Raw genomic sequence first — 20,345 nt, 5'->3', positions numbered from 1 at the left:
CTGTATGGTAAAGTGCCATTAATCTTATTTTACAGATGAGGAATCCCAGGATCCAAAGGATTAATAAATTGCCCAGTATTACACAGTTATTAGCCAGAATTTAAAACCAAGTTTGACTTGTAAAGCCCTGCCTTTTCTTATCACGCATGCTAATGTCTTATTTGAATGGACTCGCTGATTTTTACGCCTAGGGTCTTTTCCTTGATCCTTTCAGCGGTAAGGAAGACAAAATCCATTCTAGGTGTTTCTTGAATGGAACTTCTTTACCTTTAAGACATCACCCGGCTGGGCGTCGTGGCTCACACCGGTAATCCCAGCACTTTAGGAGGCCAAGGTGGGCGGATCACTTGAGGTCAGAAGCTTGAGAGCAGCCTGGCCAACATGGTGAAACCTCATCTCTACTAAAAATACAAAATTAGCCGGGCACGCACCTGTAGTCCCAGCTACTTGGGAGGCTGAGGTCGGAGAATTGCCTGAACTTGAGAGGCGGAGATGATGCCACTGCACTCCAGCCTAGGTGACAGAGCGGGACTGTGTCTCAAAAAAAGAAAAAAGACATCACCCCAGTGTAATTAGGCAAATACTGTACTTATGTATCAAGTACATAAAGGCGCACTACCTTAGGCTCTGGAAGCTATTCCCAAATGTAACAGATCAATCACTGTCCCCTTATAGGCAAGATGATATGCCACTGGAAGGTCTTATAGGGGAAATAACATTTCAGTTGGACTGTAAAGAATGGGTGGAATTTCAGTAGTAGTTACCATTGTCAGTAAAACACCAAGTCAGAGCAGTAGAAAAATTCAGTGAAGAGAGAATGGCAAGTAGTCCAGTATATTAAATGTCATGAGGTTAAGTTGCCATAAAACCTTTATTTAACAAAATAATAAGAGCAATATATATACTAGGTGTGCTGATTATATTTGCACACCTGCCATGTGCAGGGCACTATGGAGATAAAAAGATGAATAATAAGTGAGGTCCCTGAAACTCACAATCCAACTGGGAGACATAGTACAACAAGTTGTAATATGTAAGATTGACATAAATATGATGAAGGTATAAGCAAAGCACTTCAACCTAGAATAAAACAGGACCTTGGACATTATTTTACTTACCCTCTGTACTGCTCAAATTAGCATGTGTGTTTTCTGATGTTTACTTGAATGTTATATATTCTATTATCTCTTCACCTTTGCCTGTAATCCAACACTTGAATTTATATTTGGAATCCCTTCAATAAATGGGATTCTCTTTACCAAAAAAGGCAGCTCAAACTTCTGTCCAACTCCTGAACAGAAGCCCAAACTCCTTAGCAAACATACCTACTCCTGATGAAGCCCAAACTCCTTAGCAAACATACCTACCTAAAGATACCCCCTGTCTCCCTAAGCACTGTTTTTAGGCACTGATAATGCAAAGTTCTTAAGGAGCTTGGACTGGTGGGTCTCAATCAAATGTCACCTCCTCTCGTTATAATTGTTTATGTATCTTACCTTTCCCACCTCTCTGGAATATGTTTTCAATGAGTAGTTCTGAAATGTATTCATTTCTGATATTTATCCCAAAATATTTAATGAAAACCTAAGTTCCCAGTTTTGTACCTATTAGTGAAATGTAGATGTTTTTGAAATGAAAAAATAAACCTGAAAAGCATGGCAACTGTATATTCTAGGAAGAAGTTTGGCTTTTGAGTCAACAAAAAAAGTAGATGTGCAGCAAACATGCCCTTCGGACCTCATCAGCCCCAAGTCAGTTATATATAACCATGGCCCCTAATGTCAGAGAAACATCATTTTTAAAATGTTTTGTAGAGGACTCAATAACCTAAAGTTAAAGGTTGAGGTATAGTCACAATTTTTACCATAAAGTCATGGTAAAATATGCATGTTGGAACCCTTTTGAGGTATGGAATTTAGGGAACTCTGTCAATGTAATTCTGAGCATATACACTGGGACTTTGCAGCTTGAATACTGAATCTCATGTTTTCTTTATACAATGTGGCTGTGTAGAACAGCTCCAAGAAATCTGTTATTATCTCCTCTGACTGTTTGAGTGGTTTGAAGGGTCCCATTCCCATTGCACCAGTCATTTAGAGATGAAGGCATGCATGCTTCCTCAAATCATTGCGAGCTGCTGTCATGATGTCAGTTTCAGTAGTATGTGGTGTTAGAACGATGGAAGAGTTTTATTCAGCATAGGATAGAGCAGGGTTCAGCAAACTACAGCCAGCCACCTATTTTTGAAAGGCTCACAAGCTGTTTTTACATTTTTTATGTTTTACATTTTTTAATAGTTAAAAAAATTAGAAGAGTAATATTTAATAACATGAAAATCTTATGAAATTCAAATGTCGGCGTAAAAGTTTCATTGGAAGCCAAAGACACCCATTCATTTACCTTTCTTGTATGGCTGCTTTTGTTCTACAACAGTGGACTTGAGTCATTGCCACAGAGACCCTCTGGTCCACAAAGCCAAAAAGAGTTACCATCCTGTTTGCCCTTTACAGAAAAGTTTGCTGACCCCAGTATACTAAAGGATATGATGGAAAGAAAATAATAAATCTAGAACTGTGAGGAATGTTTCCAGAAAAACAGAGGTGGTGTCAGAGTAGTCACTGATATGAAAAGAGAGCCGTGGGAACTGCATTCTGGCACCTAAAGGAATGGGTGAGGAGCATGAGCAGCAGATGAGTAAGTATGGGGAAGAGGCCCCAGAATTTAGCAATGGCTGTTCTATAACAGGGCTCCCAGAGTTCACAGGTTAGCAATGTGTGTGAGTCCGTGTTTAATTTGCTCTGTTAAATTCTAGCTTCTAGATTTTGATCTTTCGTTCTAGACTACTGATATAATTTTGAGTTCCAATTCTGTTTGCTGAATTAGCTGTCTTCCCATTCGGTCCTTAAAAATATACTTTCAGGCTATGTAATAAGTAGTTTTTTACTTACTGCACAGTACTTTATTGCTTTGAATGTCAGGTGTGGCAACAGTAAACATTTGTATGTGTGATATGTGTTTGAGGGCCGTTCTACTGAGTCATTTCTAATTTACCAGGAACATGTTTGCTGCCAATTATATGTTGAGGCTTCATTTCAGACGAATTTTTTACAAATTAAACTTTTCTCTTAACTTCAGACATGTAGATATGAAAATATCAAATTATTAATAATTGTTTTCTTTCTTAAAGGAATTAAGAGATCATTGGGAACCTTTTAAAACTTGATGGAGATGTTAGCCTAATGATTTTGTGGGATAAAATGAAAGGTATTAGTCTTTGAGGAATTCATTTATAGTTACTCTCTCCAATGTCTGTAGAAGTCTTTCATATTTCTGTGAACAAAAGAACTTTGATCTGAATAAGGGTGCTATTAGATACGTTGTTTCCAAACTGAACAGCCATAGGCCTTTGCCTAAGGATTTGTCATTCCACATTTATATTACTAATGATAAAAACATGGAAGAAATGAAAATTATATTTGCAGTTAACAATCGCTGGGAAGGAAGAATTACTACTCAAAATTATGTCAGTAGTCTAGAATGCTGGCTCAAAGCCTAGAAGTTAGAATTTAACAGGGCAGGCCAGGGACGGTGGCTCACACCTATAATCCCAGTATTTTGGGAGGCCAAGGTGAGTGGATCACTTGAGGTCAGGAGTTCGAGACCAGCCTGGCCAACATGGCGAAACCCCATCTCTACTAAAAAAAAAATAAATAAATAAATTAGCTGGGCATGGTGGCATGCACTTGTAATTCCAGCTATTTGGGAGGCTGAGGGATGAGAATTGCTTGAACCGGGGAGGTGGAGGTTGCAGTGAGCTGAGATCGTGCCACTGCACTCCAGCCTAGGCGATAGAAAGAGACTGTGTCTCAAAAACAACAACAAAAAAGAATTTAACAGGGCAATTAAAGCCTTGCACTTAATATTTTAGAAAGCTTTTTTAAAAAAATAGATTTATGGGTACAAGTGCATTTGTGTCACATGGATGTATTGGGTCATGGTGAAGTCTGGGCTTTTAGTGTGCTCATCACCTAAATAGTGTACATTGTACCCAATAGGTAGTATTTAATTCCTCACCCCCTTCCCACTCTCTCACCTTTTGGTCTGTTTTCCACTCCGTATGCCTGTCTGTCCATTTAGTTCCCTCTTAAAAGTAAAAACAGGCAGTTTTTTACTTCCTGCTTGAGTCATCTCACTTAGGATGATGACATCCAGTTCCATCCATGTTACTGCAGAAGACATTATTTTTATGGATGTGTATTAGTCCATGATACATACACACACCATATTTTTAGTCCAGTCATGCACTGATGGACACAGGTTGATACCTTTGTTATTGTGAATAGGGCTGTGATAAACATATGAGTACAGGTGTCTTTTTCATATAATTTCTTTTCCTTTGGGTAGATACCCTGTCCCGTAATGGGATAGTCAAGTCAGATGGTAGTTCTTTGAGAAATCTCCAAACTACTTTCCATAGTGGCTGAACTAATTTACATTTCCACCAACAGTGTATAAGCGTTCCTTTTTCTTTGTATGTTCGCCAACGTTTGTTGTTTTTTGACCTTTTACTAACAGCCATTCCAACTGGTATAAAGCAGTACCTCATTGTGGTTTTAATTTGCATTTCTTTGATGATTAGTGATCTTGAACATTTTTTCATGTTTGTTTGCTGCTTGTATGTCATCTTTTGAAAAAAATATCTGTTCATGTCCTTTGCCCACTTTTTAATGGGGTTGGTGTTTTTCTTGTTTTTTGAGTTCCTTGTAGATTCTGGATCTCAACCGTTTTTGAAGGCATAGTTTGCAAATATTTTTTCCCATTCTGTAGGTTGTCTATTCATGCTGTTGATTATTCCTAATTTTTTAGCAATCATTTTTAAAATGTAGTATGAGAATACTGACTTGACAAAAATTCAAGGTGGAAAAAATCTAGGTAGTTTATCAGCCCAATTTGAAATATGAAAAACATGTCAAGTTTTTTTAACAAGCAATCTTAGGTTGTATTGTCCCAAGAGCAACAAAAGTAATAATGATGTAATGCTTTGATTAATTATACCTGGATTAGTTGCTTCAGATTTGGTTAGCACATTTTCTGATGAGCCATAATAGGAATTGAACCTTATGGGGAGGTGGGCATGGTGGCATGTGCCTGTAATCCCAGCTATACAAGAGGCTGAGATGGGAGGATCACTTGAGCCTGTAAGTCCAAGGCTGCAGTGAGCTATGATGGTGCTACTGCACTCCAGCCTGGGCAACAGAGTGAGACCCTATCTGTTAAAGGAAGAGAAAAAAAAAAAACCCCTATGGTGATGAGGATTGATTGCAAATTGGGAAAGGGAAGAGGGAATGGCAGCTAACAGATGGTGTTTGCTATGTTCACTATCTGATAGACTGCCATGTGGAAAAGCGTGTGAGGTCTGGTCTGTACTGCTCAGCAAAGGACCCTAACTGTAGCCCTTCAGCTGAAGTCAGGTTTAGTCTTGTAGTGAAGACCTTATTATGATAATATGTACCCAGTAGTGGAAAAGATTACCTCACAGTCTGAAATAAGACATTGGCATTTGGCGTTAGGTAAAATATTATATGATTTCTAAGTTGTCTTTCAACCTGAGGATTCAGTGGATGTTTATGGGTGATGACTATCACAGCTTAATGATGTTTGTGTGATTAATAATATTTTATTGAGCACTTACTGTGTGGCAAGTACCATGCTAAGCAATTGAAATATATTATTTATTTCTCACAACCCTGTGAAGTAGATGCCATTTATGTCTCTATTATACAGATTAGAAAAATGAGACTTAGGGCATGGAGGCTCATGCCTTTAATCCTAGCAGGATCACTTGAGGCCAGGAGTTCAATACTAGCCTGAGCAACATAGAGAGACCCAGTCTCTTTAAAAAAAAAAAAAAAGAAGAAGAAGAAGAAGAAGAAGAAAAGAAAAATGAAACTGAAAGAGGTTAAATAAACCGCCTAAGGTTACTGTCAAGTGCCACTTACAGGGTTCAAGGCCACATAGGTTTAATTCTAGAGCTCATACCTTTAATCAGTATGCTATACTGAGTCCCTGGTTTACCTGCTTATTAGTGTAATGACAAACAGTAATGCATCAAGATAACACTTTGTTATATCTGTCTTTGTGGGAAAATACAACATTTCTAGCTGATGCTCTAGTTAAAATGATATATGAGTGAGATCCTTACCTTTAGAAAGTGATAGTGCTCTTTAGAGTCAGTTAATGCAGGGAAATTCATCGCATTAGGGATTCTGGTGACCAATTTCTCTTAAAAAAATCAAATGGCTTCCCCCCACCCCCCGCCCCCAGAGACAGAGTCTTACTCTGTCACCCAGGCTGGACATGATCTTGTCTCGCTGCAACCTCCACCTCCCAGGTTCAAGCGATTCCCATGCCTCAGCCTCCTGAGTAGCTGGATTACAGGCGTAGCACTACCATGCCTGGCTAATTTTTGTATTTTTAGTAGAGGCAGAGTTTCATCATGTGCTAATTTTTGTATTATTAGTAGAGACGGGGTTTCGCCATGTTGGCCAGGTTGGTCCAGAACTCCAGACCTCACGTGAGCCACCTGCTTCAGCCTCCCAAAATGCTGAGATTACAAAGGTGACCCCCCCATGCCTGGCCTCAAATGGCTTTTTTAAAGACTTAAATCATTTTGTGTACAAATGTGCAAAAAATTCAGTTATGTGTAACTCTGCAAAAAATATGGACTTTAATATTTGTTATTCTTTGTTTAGAAAATGAATTGTGCAGATTTATACATTTTGTTTTGTTTGATAAATCCATAAATCTATAGAGGTAGCCTATATAAATCTCTAAGTGATATTTCTACTTTTGTGATTGTATATGAGCTAAATTTGAATATCTACCAATGGTTATTTGGAAATTTCGTTGAAATCTGCCATCTCTGGAAAGTTGTCAACTTTAACAGTGAATGTTTTTGTTTAATTCTAGGGGGAAATTTGCAGTGGTGAGGAAATGTATAAAGAAAGATTCTGGGATAGAATTTGCTGCAAAGTTCATGAGAAAAAGAAGAAAAGGCCAAGATTGTCGGATGGAAATAATTCATGAAATTGCTGTACTTGAACTAGCACAGGACAATCCTTGGGTCATTAATTTACATGAAGTTTATGAGACTGCATCAGAAATGATCTTAGTTCTGGAATAGTAAGTATTGTCTTTCTTAGATTAAGTTTGTTTGGTAGTCTACACTTCCTTTATGGGATACCACTCATCTGTGATAATGTTGCCAGGCCTGGTTCTCTGGAAATCTCAGAATTTTCTAGATCATCTTCAAGTGTTCCTCTTATTTATTTAACATGTTCCAAATTTGCAAGGATGCATGTATATTAGCTTTTTTATTTTCATTCTTTAATGAAATTCTTCTCATAATAGGATAAAAGGTTATCTTACGATTTTATTAGAGGCACTCTTAATGAAGTAATACCAAACTAATATTACAATAAAAGGCATTTTATAATCCTTACATGTTCTTATAGTCTGAGTTAATCTCCTTTCTTTTAGAAACAGTAGTCTTGATTCTTACTATGTTTTCAATTTGAGTAGGTAGATACAGCACAGAAAACAGCTTTGAAAAACGAAGGACTGTTCTTTCTCCTTAAGAAATCCTGGTTTCAGGCCAGGCACAGTGGCTCATGCCTGTAATCCCAGCACTTTGGGAGGCCAAGGCAGGAGGATCACCTGAGGTCAAGAGTTCAAGACCAGTCTGGCCAACATGGTGAAACCCAGTCTCTACTACAAATACAAAAAAATTAGCCTGGCGTGGTGGCATGTGCCTGTAATCCCAGCTACTCAGGAGGCTGAGGCAGGGGAATTGCTTGGACCAGGGAGGTGGAGGTTGCAGTGAGCTGAGATTGCGCCACTGCACTCCAACCTGGGTGACAAAGTGCGAGACTCCATCTCATAAAATAAAAGGCCTTAATACTCATGCCTATAATCCCAGCACTTTGGGAGGCCAAGTTAGGAAGGATTACTTGAGCCCAGGAGTTTGAGACCAGCCTGAGCAACATAACAAGACCCTGTCTCTTTTAAAAAATAATTAATTTAAAAAAGAAAACAAAAAAGACTTAATACGTCAATAAATCCGAACAAAATGAGAAGACAAACTCGGAAAAATACCTCTAATATTCATCTAGCCAAAGCAGTTAAAGTTGCTTGAATATATAACCAGGTCTTACAAATACACACAAACACATGAACCTCCCAGTTTGAAAAGGGCTTGGCCCATAATCCTAAAAGATGCAATCCTAAATGTTGAAATTCCAAAAAACCAAAAACCCTAAGGTCTAAAATCTCAAAAATCACAATCCCAAAAAATCAAAATCCTGAAAATATAATTATGGAAAAAATAATCCTAAAAAATTCTCTAAAAGACATTTATTTGGTCAGGTGCTGCAACCTCCGCCTCATGGGTTGAAGCGATTCTCGTGCCTCAGCCCCCACAGGTAGCAGGGATTACAGGCGTCCATCTCCACGCCTGGCTAATCTTTTGTATTTTTTGTTAGAGATGGGGTTTCACCATGTTAATCAGGCTGGTCTCAAACTCCTGACCTCAGATGATTCACCCGTCTCAGCCTCCCAAAGTGCTAGGATTATAGTCGTGAGCCCAGTCAAATCCCAGCACTTTGGGCAGCCGAAGTGGGAGGATTTCTTGAGCCCAGAGGTTGGAGACCACCCTGGGCAACATAGGGAAACCCTGTCTCTATAAAAAATACAAAAATTAACTGAGTGTGGTGGTGCACTCCAGTAATCCCAGCTACTTGGGAGGCGGAGGTGGTAGGATCACCTGAGCCCAAGAGGTCAAGGCTATAGTGAGTCGAGATAGTGCCACTGCACTCCAGCCTGAGTAACAGAGTGAGACCCTGTCTCAAAAAACAAAAAAAATTTTATTTACATTTTAAAAGGGGATTGATTTAGGAAACATAAAAATAACTATGTATACGATAAATTGTCCAATTATGTTAATTAAAAATAAAATTTTAATACATGACATTTCATGGCCACTTTATTTACATGCTAAAACAGACAGTAATAACATACATGTTTTTACAGACATAATACTCAGATATACTAACAGTCACACAAATGTAACAGTTATGAGCCAGATAAACCATATTTATAAAAGAAGTAGTTCAGCCGGGCGCAGTGGCTCACGCCTGTAATCCCAGCCCTTTGGGAGGCCAAGGCGGGTGGATCACGAGGTCAGGAGATCGAGACTTTCCTGGCTATTACAGTGAAACGCTGTCTCTACTAAATATTCAAAAAATTAGCTGGACGTGGTGGAGGGCGCCTGTAGTCCCAGCTACTTGGGAGGCTGAGGCAGGAGAATGGCGTGAACCTGGGAGGTGAAGCTTGCAGTTAGCAGAGATCACGCCACTGCACTCCAGCCTGGGTGACAGAGTGAGACTCCATCTCAAAAAAAAAAAAAAAAATTCTAAAAGTGAAATATATAAACGTATATCTCCATAGTTGATAATTCTGTACACTTAAATTGATAATTGTGGTCATCTGAAATACCATGACAAGCAACCTAAGTCTTTTGACAAAATTGATTGAAAATCTCAATGTGTCATCACCATATATGCAGTTGCCCAAAGAGCCAAGATCTCAAGAAATTTTTTTCACTAATGCAGATGTACAAAAAGGACATATCTTCACTTATTAATAAAGTTTCAATGTTTTTGTTGTTCTTTTTTGTTTTGTTGTTGTTGTTGTTGTTGAGACAGAGTCTCCCTCTGTCACCCAGGCTGGAGTGCAGTGGCATGATCTTGGCTCACTGCAACCTCCACCTCCCAGTTCAAGCAATTCTCCTGTGTCAGCCTCCTGAGTAACTGGGATTACAGGTGCACACTACCGTGCCTGGCTAGTTTTTTGGTAATTTTAGTAGAGACAGGGTGTCACCATGTTGGCCAGGCTGGTCTCGAACTCCTGACCTCAGGTGATCCACCTGCCTTGGCTTCCCAATGCTGGGATTACAGGCATCATCCACCAGGCCTGGCCTCCGTGTTTTTACATACACAAAATCAACATTGTGATAATATATTTTGATGGAGTCAAATTTGCAAAATATTCATAAAATGAATAACTCTCCTCAAAATTTCACCCAGTTCATACCTCCAGTATTGAAAATTATGTGAAGATGAAATGCATAGCATAGTGAATTGGTGCTATATGTGAAGGGGCAGATGTTGTACATGATTAAATAATTTGGCAGGGGAGAGTTCTTTTTTACCTGCATTTTCATTTCTATAACCTTTGAAACACCTGCTGCGCTTGTATTTGGACAGTGGTTGTGATCTACAAATTTTGTAAGTATGTGTTGTCTACCGGAAAACCTGGTTATTGCTCAGCCATTGCAATTCAATTATTTTCTGCTTTCAAAGCACTGATAATAATTAGCTTTTAAACCATTAGGTATCATTGTATGCTTAACTTAATCACACCCTTTTTTGAAGGAACAATTTCACAGATCTCTTCCATTGTATTGGAAGGAATACAGTGAGAAGGAATGATATTGGACTTCCCCAGGACCAAATCTCTATTATTTAATAGTTAACCTTCTCCAGAGAGACAGAACCAATAGGATATGTGAATAAATACGAGAAGGAACTTATTAGGAAACTGGCTCATGTGCTTATGGTGACTGAGAAGTTTCACAACAGGCCTGCAAGCTGGACACCTTGGGATGCTGGTAACATGGCTTAGTCCAATTGCAAAGGCCTCAGAACCAGGGAAACCAATCATTAACTTTCAATCCAGGCCAAAAGCCTCAGAACCCCAGGGAGTGGGAGTGTAGGGAGCAGGGGTGGTCAGGTGTAAATCCTGACATTTAAAGGCTGGAGTTCTGATGTCCACGGCAGCAAGAGAAAAATTGGTCCCAGCTCTCAGAGAGAGACCAGCTTGTTTTCTATATTTCTTCTCTCTAATTAGATGGTGCCTGCCAACATTGAAGACATATCTTTCCTACCTAGTCCACTCGGACTCACACGCTAATCTCTGGAAACAGCCTCACAGACACACCCGAAATAATATCCCGGATTTCTAGGTATTCCTTAATCCAGTCAAATCAACAACTGAAATTAAGACCATAAATCCACCCCTTGTCAGTTTGACATCCATAATGCATCTCCTTTAAACTGTACTTAATTTCCAAATAAAGACAGCAACAAGGTAATAGTTCCACCTAACGGGATGCACCTACCGTGATGCACCTAGCCTCATACAACTGAAAACACAGTGGAAGTCCCTTCCCTAAATCCCCTCCCTCCCTAGAATTCAGTTTTCACGATTTCAACAGTCGAAATTTTAATTGTTCAAGATTGTGATTTGGGGATTTTAGACTTTAAGGACTTTTTTATCTTTCAGGATTTTGATCTTTTGGGATTTTGACATTCTGGATCATGGCATCTGAGATTGTGTCTTTCAGGATTATGATCAGCTCTGGTTTTAAAAAAATGAACAAATGATATGAAATTTTCACACACTCAAATGTAAATTACCTATATACACATGAAAATATTTTTATTTTTATAATGTAAATTTTAAAATAGGTTGTGAATTTCCACCTATCAGACTGGCAATGATTATAAACAAAAGTGATATTAATTGAGCCATTTTAGTATAACTTTTCTGGGGTACAGTCTGAAGTATGTATCAAAAGCCTTAGAATAATATGTTTTAACCCAGCAATTTTACTTAAAGTTTTTTTTAATAGTACATAATGGGGTCTCACTATGTTGACCAGGCTTATCTCAAACTCCTGGCCTCAAGCAATCCTCCTGCCTCAGCCTCCCAAAATGCTGGGATTATAAGCGTGAGCCACCATACATGGCCTAATTTTAGTTTTATTAATTTTTTCACAAGGAAATATCAGGCAGTTTTGCAAAGATATGTTACCAAAATGTTCCTTATGGCATTCTCTATGTAGCAAAAAGGTAGAAATAGTCTAAATGTTTGTTAGAAAAAAGGTTGGTTAAATAAGTGATGTCACAAAATGGATTACTGGGCAGTCATTAAGAAGCTAAGGTAAATATATTTCAAAGATTTAAAACATTAAGTTTAAAAAAGAGCATGTTACAAAATAATGTGTATGGCATTATGTTGTTTTTATTTAAAAGTTTATAGAGGGTGAGGTCTGGATTGCTAAAATATTAAGCGTGTTACTCTTGATAGTGTAATTCAAAAGTATGGTGTTCATATATTTTAATTCAATAATTTCACTTGTAGGAATCCCTTCTAGAGAAATAATATGAACATGAGAAGCACAAAAGTGTTTGTCACAATGCATTTCTAATTTATGATAGTAGAAATATCCAAAAATGGCAGAATGGTTAAAAGTTTTTTTAAAAAATTAAGTTTAGGAATCTCATATGGAAGCCCACTGTTTACCAAGGATTTGTTTTTTTCTGTTTATTACAGAGGGGATTAAGGTAGAATTGGAAATTGATCCAGAAAATACCACCTGAAATATTCTGTCTCCAAAATCTCCTCCTCCTTGCAAAACCTGCTCTTCAGCCTTTCATCCTGGGACCCTTTTCAGTTCTTCCAGCCTTCACCCGGCTCCTGACTTTTTTCTTCCCTTTTCTTCCCTTCTCCTCTTTGGTAGTTAATTTAACTTCTCTCTTACCAGCACCTCACATTATTTCCCTCTTCCTCTTGGTCATCCTCTGCAACTCATTTGCCCATTTTAAACCCAGAATGCATGCTGTGTGTCCCTCCTCCTGTGCTGCCACACATTCTTGGAAGGACTTGGATCGTTTTTCATCTACTTAGTACAAGTGTAAAAGTTCCATCTTCAGCTAGGCTCATGGTATAGCTTAGCAAGTCTGTACCTAATCTCTTACGTCCTTTTAACACTCCCACCCCCTGAGCTAATCAATATCTTTACCACACTTACTGTGTCACCTACTTCCCACCTCTCATGAGATACTTAGCCTTTTCTCCCCCATATGGAGAAATCAAGGCCATCAGACACACTCCCCAAGCATCCCTCCCCTCTTCCTCTAATATCTGTCTTTGTTGCTCTCATGCCCGTCCCTGCTGTTCAATGGAAGAGATTCAGCTAATCATTTCCAAGACTGAAACCCTTATTTAAGTTCTTTAATTCTTATCCCTCCTTTTCTAGGACCTGTGTTTTGGTTTTTCGTAAATTATGTAACCTCTTCTAGAGTTTCAGACCCTCCTCCCATGGTGGTTCTTTTCCCTTTGTCTTCTAATATTTCAGTCTCCTCTATGCTAAAATTCCTTCCTCAGCTTTGACTCTTACGTCTTGCCTTTCTCTTTTCCTTACTTCTATAGTTCTTAAAAGAATAGGCTGAATTTACAGCATTCCTCACCTTACAGTTTTGTTCTACTTCATTGATCCACTCATCTGTTCATGGGCCAATACTCCATTCACTTTTTAATCTAATGCCATCTGCTCTTCTGATACTTTGATGAGGTCACCAGTCCTGTGTGCCAAAATTAGTCTCCTCATTTTAGTATTCATTCCAGTTCTTGCTCTCTTTAAACACTTGATATTATCCTTTCTTTCTTGAAATCATGTTCTTCCTTGGCTTTCACAGCCCTATTTTTTAAAAATCTCCTCCTCTTCTCAGAACCTTTTATCCTTTTCTACTATATAAATGTAAGTGTTCCCCACAGTTCTATCAGCGTTACTGATGTCATATATTTATGTTTTATACATTTACCCTGGATGAGAAAATCTATTTTTGTGACTTCAGCTATCATTTACATGCTGGATATTTCCAAATCTTTGTTTCCAACCTCAGCCCCTTTCTTCTCCTTCACTTATGAAGCTTAGTTTGGCTGGATATGAAATTCTGGGTTGAAAATTCTTTTCTTTAAGAATGTTGAATATTGGCCCCCACTCTCTTCTGGCTTGTAGAGTTTCTGCTGAGAAATCCACTGTTAGTCTGATGGGCTTCCCTTTGTGGGTAACCCAACCTTTCTCTCTGACTGCCATTAACTTTTTTTTTTTTCCTTCATTTCAACTTTGGTGAATCTGACAATTATGTGTCTTGGAGTTGCTCTTCTCGAGGAGTATCTTTGTATCTTTGTGGCGTTCTCTGTATTTCCTGAATTTGAATGTTGGCCTGCCTTGCTAAGTTGGGGAAGTTCTCCTGGATAATATCCTGCAGAGTGTTTTCCAACTTGGTTCCATTCTCCCCGTCACTTTCAGGTACACCAATCAGACATAGATTTGATCTTTTCACATAGTCCCATATTTCTTGGAGGCTTTGTTCGTTTCTTTTTACTCTTTTTTCTCCAAACTTCTCTTCTCACTTCATTTCATTCATTTGATCTTCAGTCACTGATACCCTTTCTTCCAGTTGATCGAATCGGCTACTGAAGCTTGTGCATTCGTCACGTAATTCTCATGCCATGGTTTTCAGCTCCATCAGGTCATTTAAGGACTTCTCTACACTGGTTATTCTAGTTAGCCATTCGTCTAATCTTTTTTCAAGGCTTTTAGTTTCTTCGCAATGGGTTCGAACTTTCTCCTTTAGTTTGGAGAATTTTGATCGTCTGAAACCTTCTTCTCTCAACTCGTCAAAGTCATTCTCCGTCCAGCTTTGTTCCGTTGCTGGTGAGGAGCTGCGTTCCTTTGGAGGGGGAGAGGCACTCTGATTATTAGAATTTTCAGCTTTTCTGCTCTGTTTTTCCCCCATCTTTGTGATTTTATCTACCTTTGGTCTTTGATGATGGTGACGTACAGATGGGGTTTTGGTGTGGATGTCCTTTCTGTTTGTCAGTTTTCCTTCTAACAGTTAGGACTCTCAGCTGCAGGTCTGTTGGAGTCCACTCCAGACCCTGTTTGCCTGGGTATCAGCAGCGGAGGCTACAGAACAGTGAATATTGCTGAACAGCAAATGTTGCTGCCTGATCATTCCTCTGGAAGCTTCGTCTCAGAGGGGTATCTGGCTGTGTGAGGTGTCAGTCTGCCCCTTCTTGGGGGCGTGCCTCCCAGTTAGGCTACTCAGGGATCAGGGACCCACTTGAGGAGGCAGTCTGTCCGTTCTCAAATCTCAAACTCCGTGCTGGGAGAGCCACTGCTTTCTTCAGAGCTGTCAGACAGGGACATTTAAGTGTGCAGAGGTTTCTGCTGCCTTTTGTTCGACTATGCCCTGCCCCCAGAGGTGGAGTCTACAGAGGCAGGCAGACCTCCTTGAGCTGCGGTGGGCTCCACCCAGTTTGAACTTCCATTTACCTACTCAAGCCTTAGCAATGACGGTCACCACTCCCCCAGCCTCACTGCCATCTTGCAGTTTGATCTCAGACTGCTGTGCTAGCAATGAGCGAGGCTCCGTGAGCGTGGGACCTTCCAATCCCGGCATGGGATATAATCTGCTGGTGTGCTGCTTGCTAAGACCGTTGGAAAAGTGCACTATTAGGGTAGGAGTGACCTGATTTTCCAGGTGCTGTCTGTCACAGCTTCCCTTGGCTAGGAAAGGGAATTCCCGGACCCCTCGCGCTTCCTGGGTGAAGCGTTGCCTCGCCCTGCTTCGGCTCACGCTCGGTAGGCTGCACCCACTGTCCTGCACCCACTGTTGACAAGCCCCAGTGAGATGAACCCGGTACCTCAGTTAGAAATGCAGAAATCACCTGTTTTCTGCGTTGCTCATGCTGGGAGCTGTAGACTGGAGCTGTTCCTATTCGGCCATCTTGGAGTGTCGCTCTCTCACCCAGTCTCCTCAGCCCCTTTCTTAAGCTCCAGCTGCCTGTTGCATATACATGTGTCCAACTGCAGATCATTATTAGTCAATATATCAGTATCAATGCAGTCAGTAGCAGTCAATATCAGTACTCCTGCATTACCCTATTAAGGCCTGTTTTTCTTTTGTTTAGTATCCCCATCTGTTTCATTGCTCAAGCTAGAAACCTTGAAGTTATCCTTAATTCCTTTATCCTCTTTAACACTCATGTACAGTATAATGAATTACCAAGTCTTCTACTTAAACCTCTCCAGTAGCTTTTCAGCTGGTCCCCCTGGTTTCAATCCTGGGAAATCTCTCCTGCTACTGTTAGATAGGTAATAAAAACAGATTTGGTGATATTATTCCCTTGCTTAGAAACTTTTGGTGGCTTCTGTTTCTTTGATGATCAGATTTTTTTAGAACAAAAATCAGTATGATTTGGTCAAAAAATTTCATGTTCTACTTTTAGTTTGAAGAGGAAGTCTTAGAGATATGCTCTGGATACTGAGATATCAAAATTCTCAGCCACATCAATATATTGTTGTTATGGAAACAGGCAGGTTATGATCACTGCATCAGTTAATCATTCTTGAAGCACCTGCCGTGTGCACTAGATACTAATAGGTACTGATAATATAAAAAGTGAAAAAACATAGCCCCTTATCTCCAGGTGCTAAAAGTCTAGCAAAGGAAATAGATATGGAGGTTGAGCATTCTTAACCTGGAAATGAAATGTCCCAAAGTTTGAAACTTTTGAGCACTAATATGATGCCACAGTAGAAAATTCCACATCTGACCTCATATATTATCCCAGAAAGATGCTGACCACAGCTGATGAGATCACCTTTATAGGAATTAAGGATGCTAAGGATAGAATAACTATGCTAGGGGCTGTGCTAATGCAGCAGGTGTGCATAAGTATAAACTTGCTGTGATTCCACATGGTGGCTGAGAGTGACACCTTCACTTTCTGATGGTTTGGTGTACACAAACTTTGTTTCATGCACAAAATTATTTAAAATATTGTATAAAATTACCTTCAGGCTATGTAAATTGCATATGAAATATAAATGTATTGTGTGTTTAGACTTGGGTCCCCTCCCCCAATATAGCTCATTATGTATATGCTAATATTTCAAAATGTAAATCCCAAACGTTTCTGGTCCCAAACTTTTAAGAGAAGGGATATTCAGCCTATAAATGATTACAACAATGTTGATGATTTACCAGGAGTTCTTACTAGTTGTTGTGTGAACTAGAGTATAATAGTCAAAATGTATTAAGCATTTACTACGTGCCAGGCGCTATGCTGTCTTCCAGCTTCATATATATTATTTATATGCTTTATTTACACTGTTCATAAATTTTAGAACACAATTTTATATATAAGAAAACACTCAGAAAAAAGAAAATCAACCTTAGGTTGTGCTATATTACAAATAGCAGAGCCAGAATTTAGTCCAGGAGTATGAGATTCCAAAGCTTCTGCTTTTATCCATATACTGTGCTCCTTTACTCTGCCTGGGAGATTAGGGAGGGCTTCCTGGAGGAGGAGGCATTTCACAGTATATATTAGCCCATCATTGCCTTACTCTGAATTTTTTTAGTTGTTTTGCCCTCATCCTGCGCTCTTCTCCCTGACTTCTGTTCTACCTCATCTCCTTTTAGTCCTTTTCTACCTTACCCTACATTCTCGGCACACTTCTTTTTTTGTCATTGCATTGTCATCTTCCCTGCATTATTTACGACAGGAAGTCTGTGACCATTCTTACCTTGATTCACCTATGAATGTGCCTTTTTTTTTTTTTTTTTTTTTTTTGAGATAGAGTCTGGCTCTGTTGCCCAGGCTGGAGTGCAGTGGCACAATCTCTGCTCACTGCAAGCTCCACCTCCTGGGTTCACACCATTCTCCTGCCTCAGTCTCCCCAGTAGCTGGGACTACAGGCGCCCACCACCATGCCCAGCTAATTTTTTGTATTTTTAGTAGAGACAGGGTTTCACCTTGTTAGCCAGGATGGTCTCGATCTCCTAACCTCGTGATCCACCCGCCTCGGCCTCCCAAAGTGCTGGGATTACAGGCATGAGCCACCGCACCCGGCCATAAATGTGCCTTTTTAAAGATTTTCCTCTTTCTCACTTGTTTTTAGCAATTTGAGTATGGTGCCTTGGTTTTATTTGTATTTATCTTGCTTGGAGTTCATTGATCTACTTAAATTTTTTTGTTTATAGTTAGTTTTTATCAGATTTGGAAATTTTTCAGCTATTATGTTTTCTAATATTTTCCTACCCCTACCTCTCTTCTCTTATTCCTTGAATTACAGTGTATTACACGGCTTGATGCTGTCCCATAGGTCCCTGGCATCCTGTTTGTTTTGTTCAGTCTTTTCCCTCTCTCTCTCTGTGCTTCACATAGACAGCTTATTTTCCTGTGTCTTAAAATTCACTGATTCTTCTGCAGTGTCTGATCTGCTATAAAGACTATCCAATGGGTTTTTCGTTTCAGATACTGTATTTTTCACCTGTGAAAGTTCTTTTTGGTTCTTTTCATAACCTCCATCTCTTACATGATTATGCTCATATTTTACTTTAAATCTTTGAGCATCTTTATAATGCCGGTTTTAAGGTCCTTATCTGCCAGTTCCATCATCTCTGTCATTTCTGGATCTGCTTTTATTGTTTTTCCTATTGGTTGTGAATTGTAATTTGTGGCATTTTCAGGTATCTAGAAATTTTTGGTAAAATGACATACTTTTGGAATGTTGCAGGGTTAAGTAGATTTTATCCCATTAAAGAATGGTGACGTTTGTTTTGGCAGTCATTTAAATTACTTGTGGATCAGCTTGGTTAGGACAGACCTAGAACTAGGTTAGCCTTAATACAAAGGATGGCCCTCCCAAAGGAGTCTGTTCATTGCCCCAGTGTTTAGAGTGGCTTTTCTACTCCAACTTGACAAAATTCAAATGTCTTACCTTATTCTCTGTGAACACTGGGAATTTCTCAGCCTTATGATTTTCCAGTTATTTTGTCTAAGACTTAAAAATACTGTTGAGCAGATCTCTCTCTGTAGCTCCCTCCTCTCTGGTACTCACCTGCCAATTCTGGCTGTCTTAGCCTTGCCAAACTCCGAGTCTGTCTTCTCAGCTTAGCAAGGCTGCTGCATTCTGCTTCTGCTTGGGTTCCTCCCCTACCCTGTACCACTATCCATATATTGTTACCAACTAGGAAGATTAGAGGGCTTAACCTCTTCTCACAGCTCATGGTCCTATACCTGTTGTTCTGGTGCCTGAAATAGTTGATTCATATGCTTTAATTTTCTAGTTGTTTATAGCCAGAGGGCAAATGCCATACCATTTGGTTGGATGGGGTAGTAGAAACTTGCCCTTTAATGAGTGTACCATGTATTTTTTACACAATGTGCCTTCACACATGTGCTCCCTCTATCTGGGATGTGCTGTTAGCATTTCATCTAGTGGACTCCTAGTAATCTTTCAAGTTCAGAATAAATGTCATCTTTCCAAGATTTTTTTTTCTACTTCCTTTCCAATTAATTGCTCAATTGCTTAGTTATCAAGTCATTTAATATATAATTTCACATATAAATGCATATGTATTTGTTATTTAAATATCTTTCATTTTTCTCTTCCCCACTAGAGCTTGAAGGACCAGACATACTTATTTGTAATTATCTTTCTATCTCTAGGACGGAATATAGGGCCTAACGTATTTGATGATTTGCTGAATTTGAATAATGAGAAAGTAAAGATCCAAACTGGGCCTCAGAGCAGGACAGAAATGGAAATGCTAGTTTAGATAGAAAAAACAGTGTTTGGTCTGAGGCGGGAAGCTATGATACAGCCAAGGTACGGGCAGCTAGGGAAACTCAGTTACTGTTAGCTTCTAAACATCAGTTATATGGCTCTGAATAATGTTGGTCAAAAGATAATCATCTTATAACTTTCCAAAGACCACTAGAAAGTTGAAATTTTAAAGTTCTAAATGTTTTTTTGTAAAAGTAGTTTTTGTGCAAAACTTTGTTAACAGTTTTTTAATTAATTTCCCAGTGAAATTTTTTGGTTAAAAAGTAATGTTGCTGTAAAGATAGAAAAAGCAAAGCTATTATAGGGCTTCTCTAGCTTCCATGTGAAGGAAAGTACTTTGTGTAAAATAGTTAATATTATACTTACTATACTTGAGAGATGCTTTTAACATCTCAGATTGTTCTTTAGTGAGATCCCATTTAGTGATATTAGTTAATATGGTATTTAGTTTAGTTAATGGGTAAAATCCACAGTTAAACAGGGTTGTATAATTATATGTTGTACCGAGAGGAATATAGTCTCTCTCTTTTTTTTTTTTTTGAGATGGAATTTTGTTCTTGTTGCCCAGGCTGGAGTGCAATGGTGTGATCTCGGTTTATGGCAACCTCTGCCTCCCAGGTTCAAGTGATTCTCCTGCCTCAGCCTCCTGAGGAGCTGGGATTATAGGCATGTGCTACCATGCCTGGCTAATTTTGTATTTTTAGTAGAGACGGGGCTTCTCCATGTTGGTCAGGCTGGTCTCGAATTCCTGATCTCAGGTGATCCGCCTGCCTCAGCCTCCCAAGGTGCTGGAATT

General features: G+C 39.2%; 1 protein-coding gene across 1 annotated transcript in view; it reads left to right on the top strand.

Annotated features, from left to right (window-relative positions):
• Positions 1–20,345, top strand: part of STK17A (serine/threonine kinase 17a) — a 43,036-nt gene that overhangs the window by 4,582 nt on the left and 18,109 nt on the right. Inside the window, exon 2 of the mRNA XM_007981509.3 lies at positions 6,970–7,182. Within this exon, the coding sequence (XP_007979700.2) occupies positions 6,970–7,182 (213 nt within the window). The remainder of the gene's footprint in view (positions 1–6,969; positions 7,183–20,345) is intronic.

This window comes from Chlorocebus sabaeus, chromosome 21, assembly GCF_047675955.1.
Source record: "Chlorocebus sabaeus isolate Y175 chromosome 21, mChlSab1.0.hap1, whole genome shotgun sequence".
Classification (NCBI taxonomy): domain Eukaryota; kingdom Metazoa; phylum Chordata; class Mammalia; order Primates; family Cercopithecidae; genus Chlorocebus; species Chlorocebus sabaeus.
This window is presented reverse-complemented; position numbering and strand designations above follow the sequence as displayed.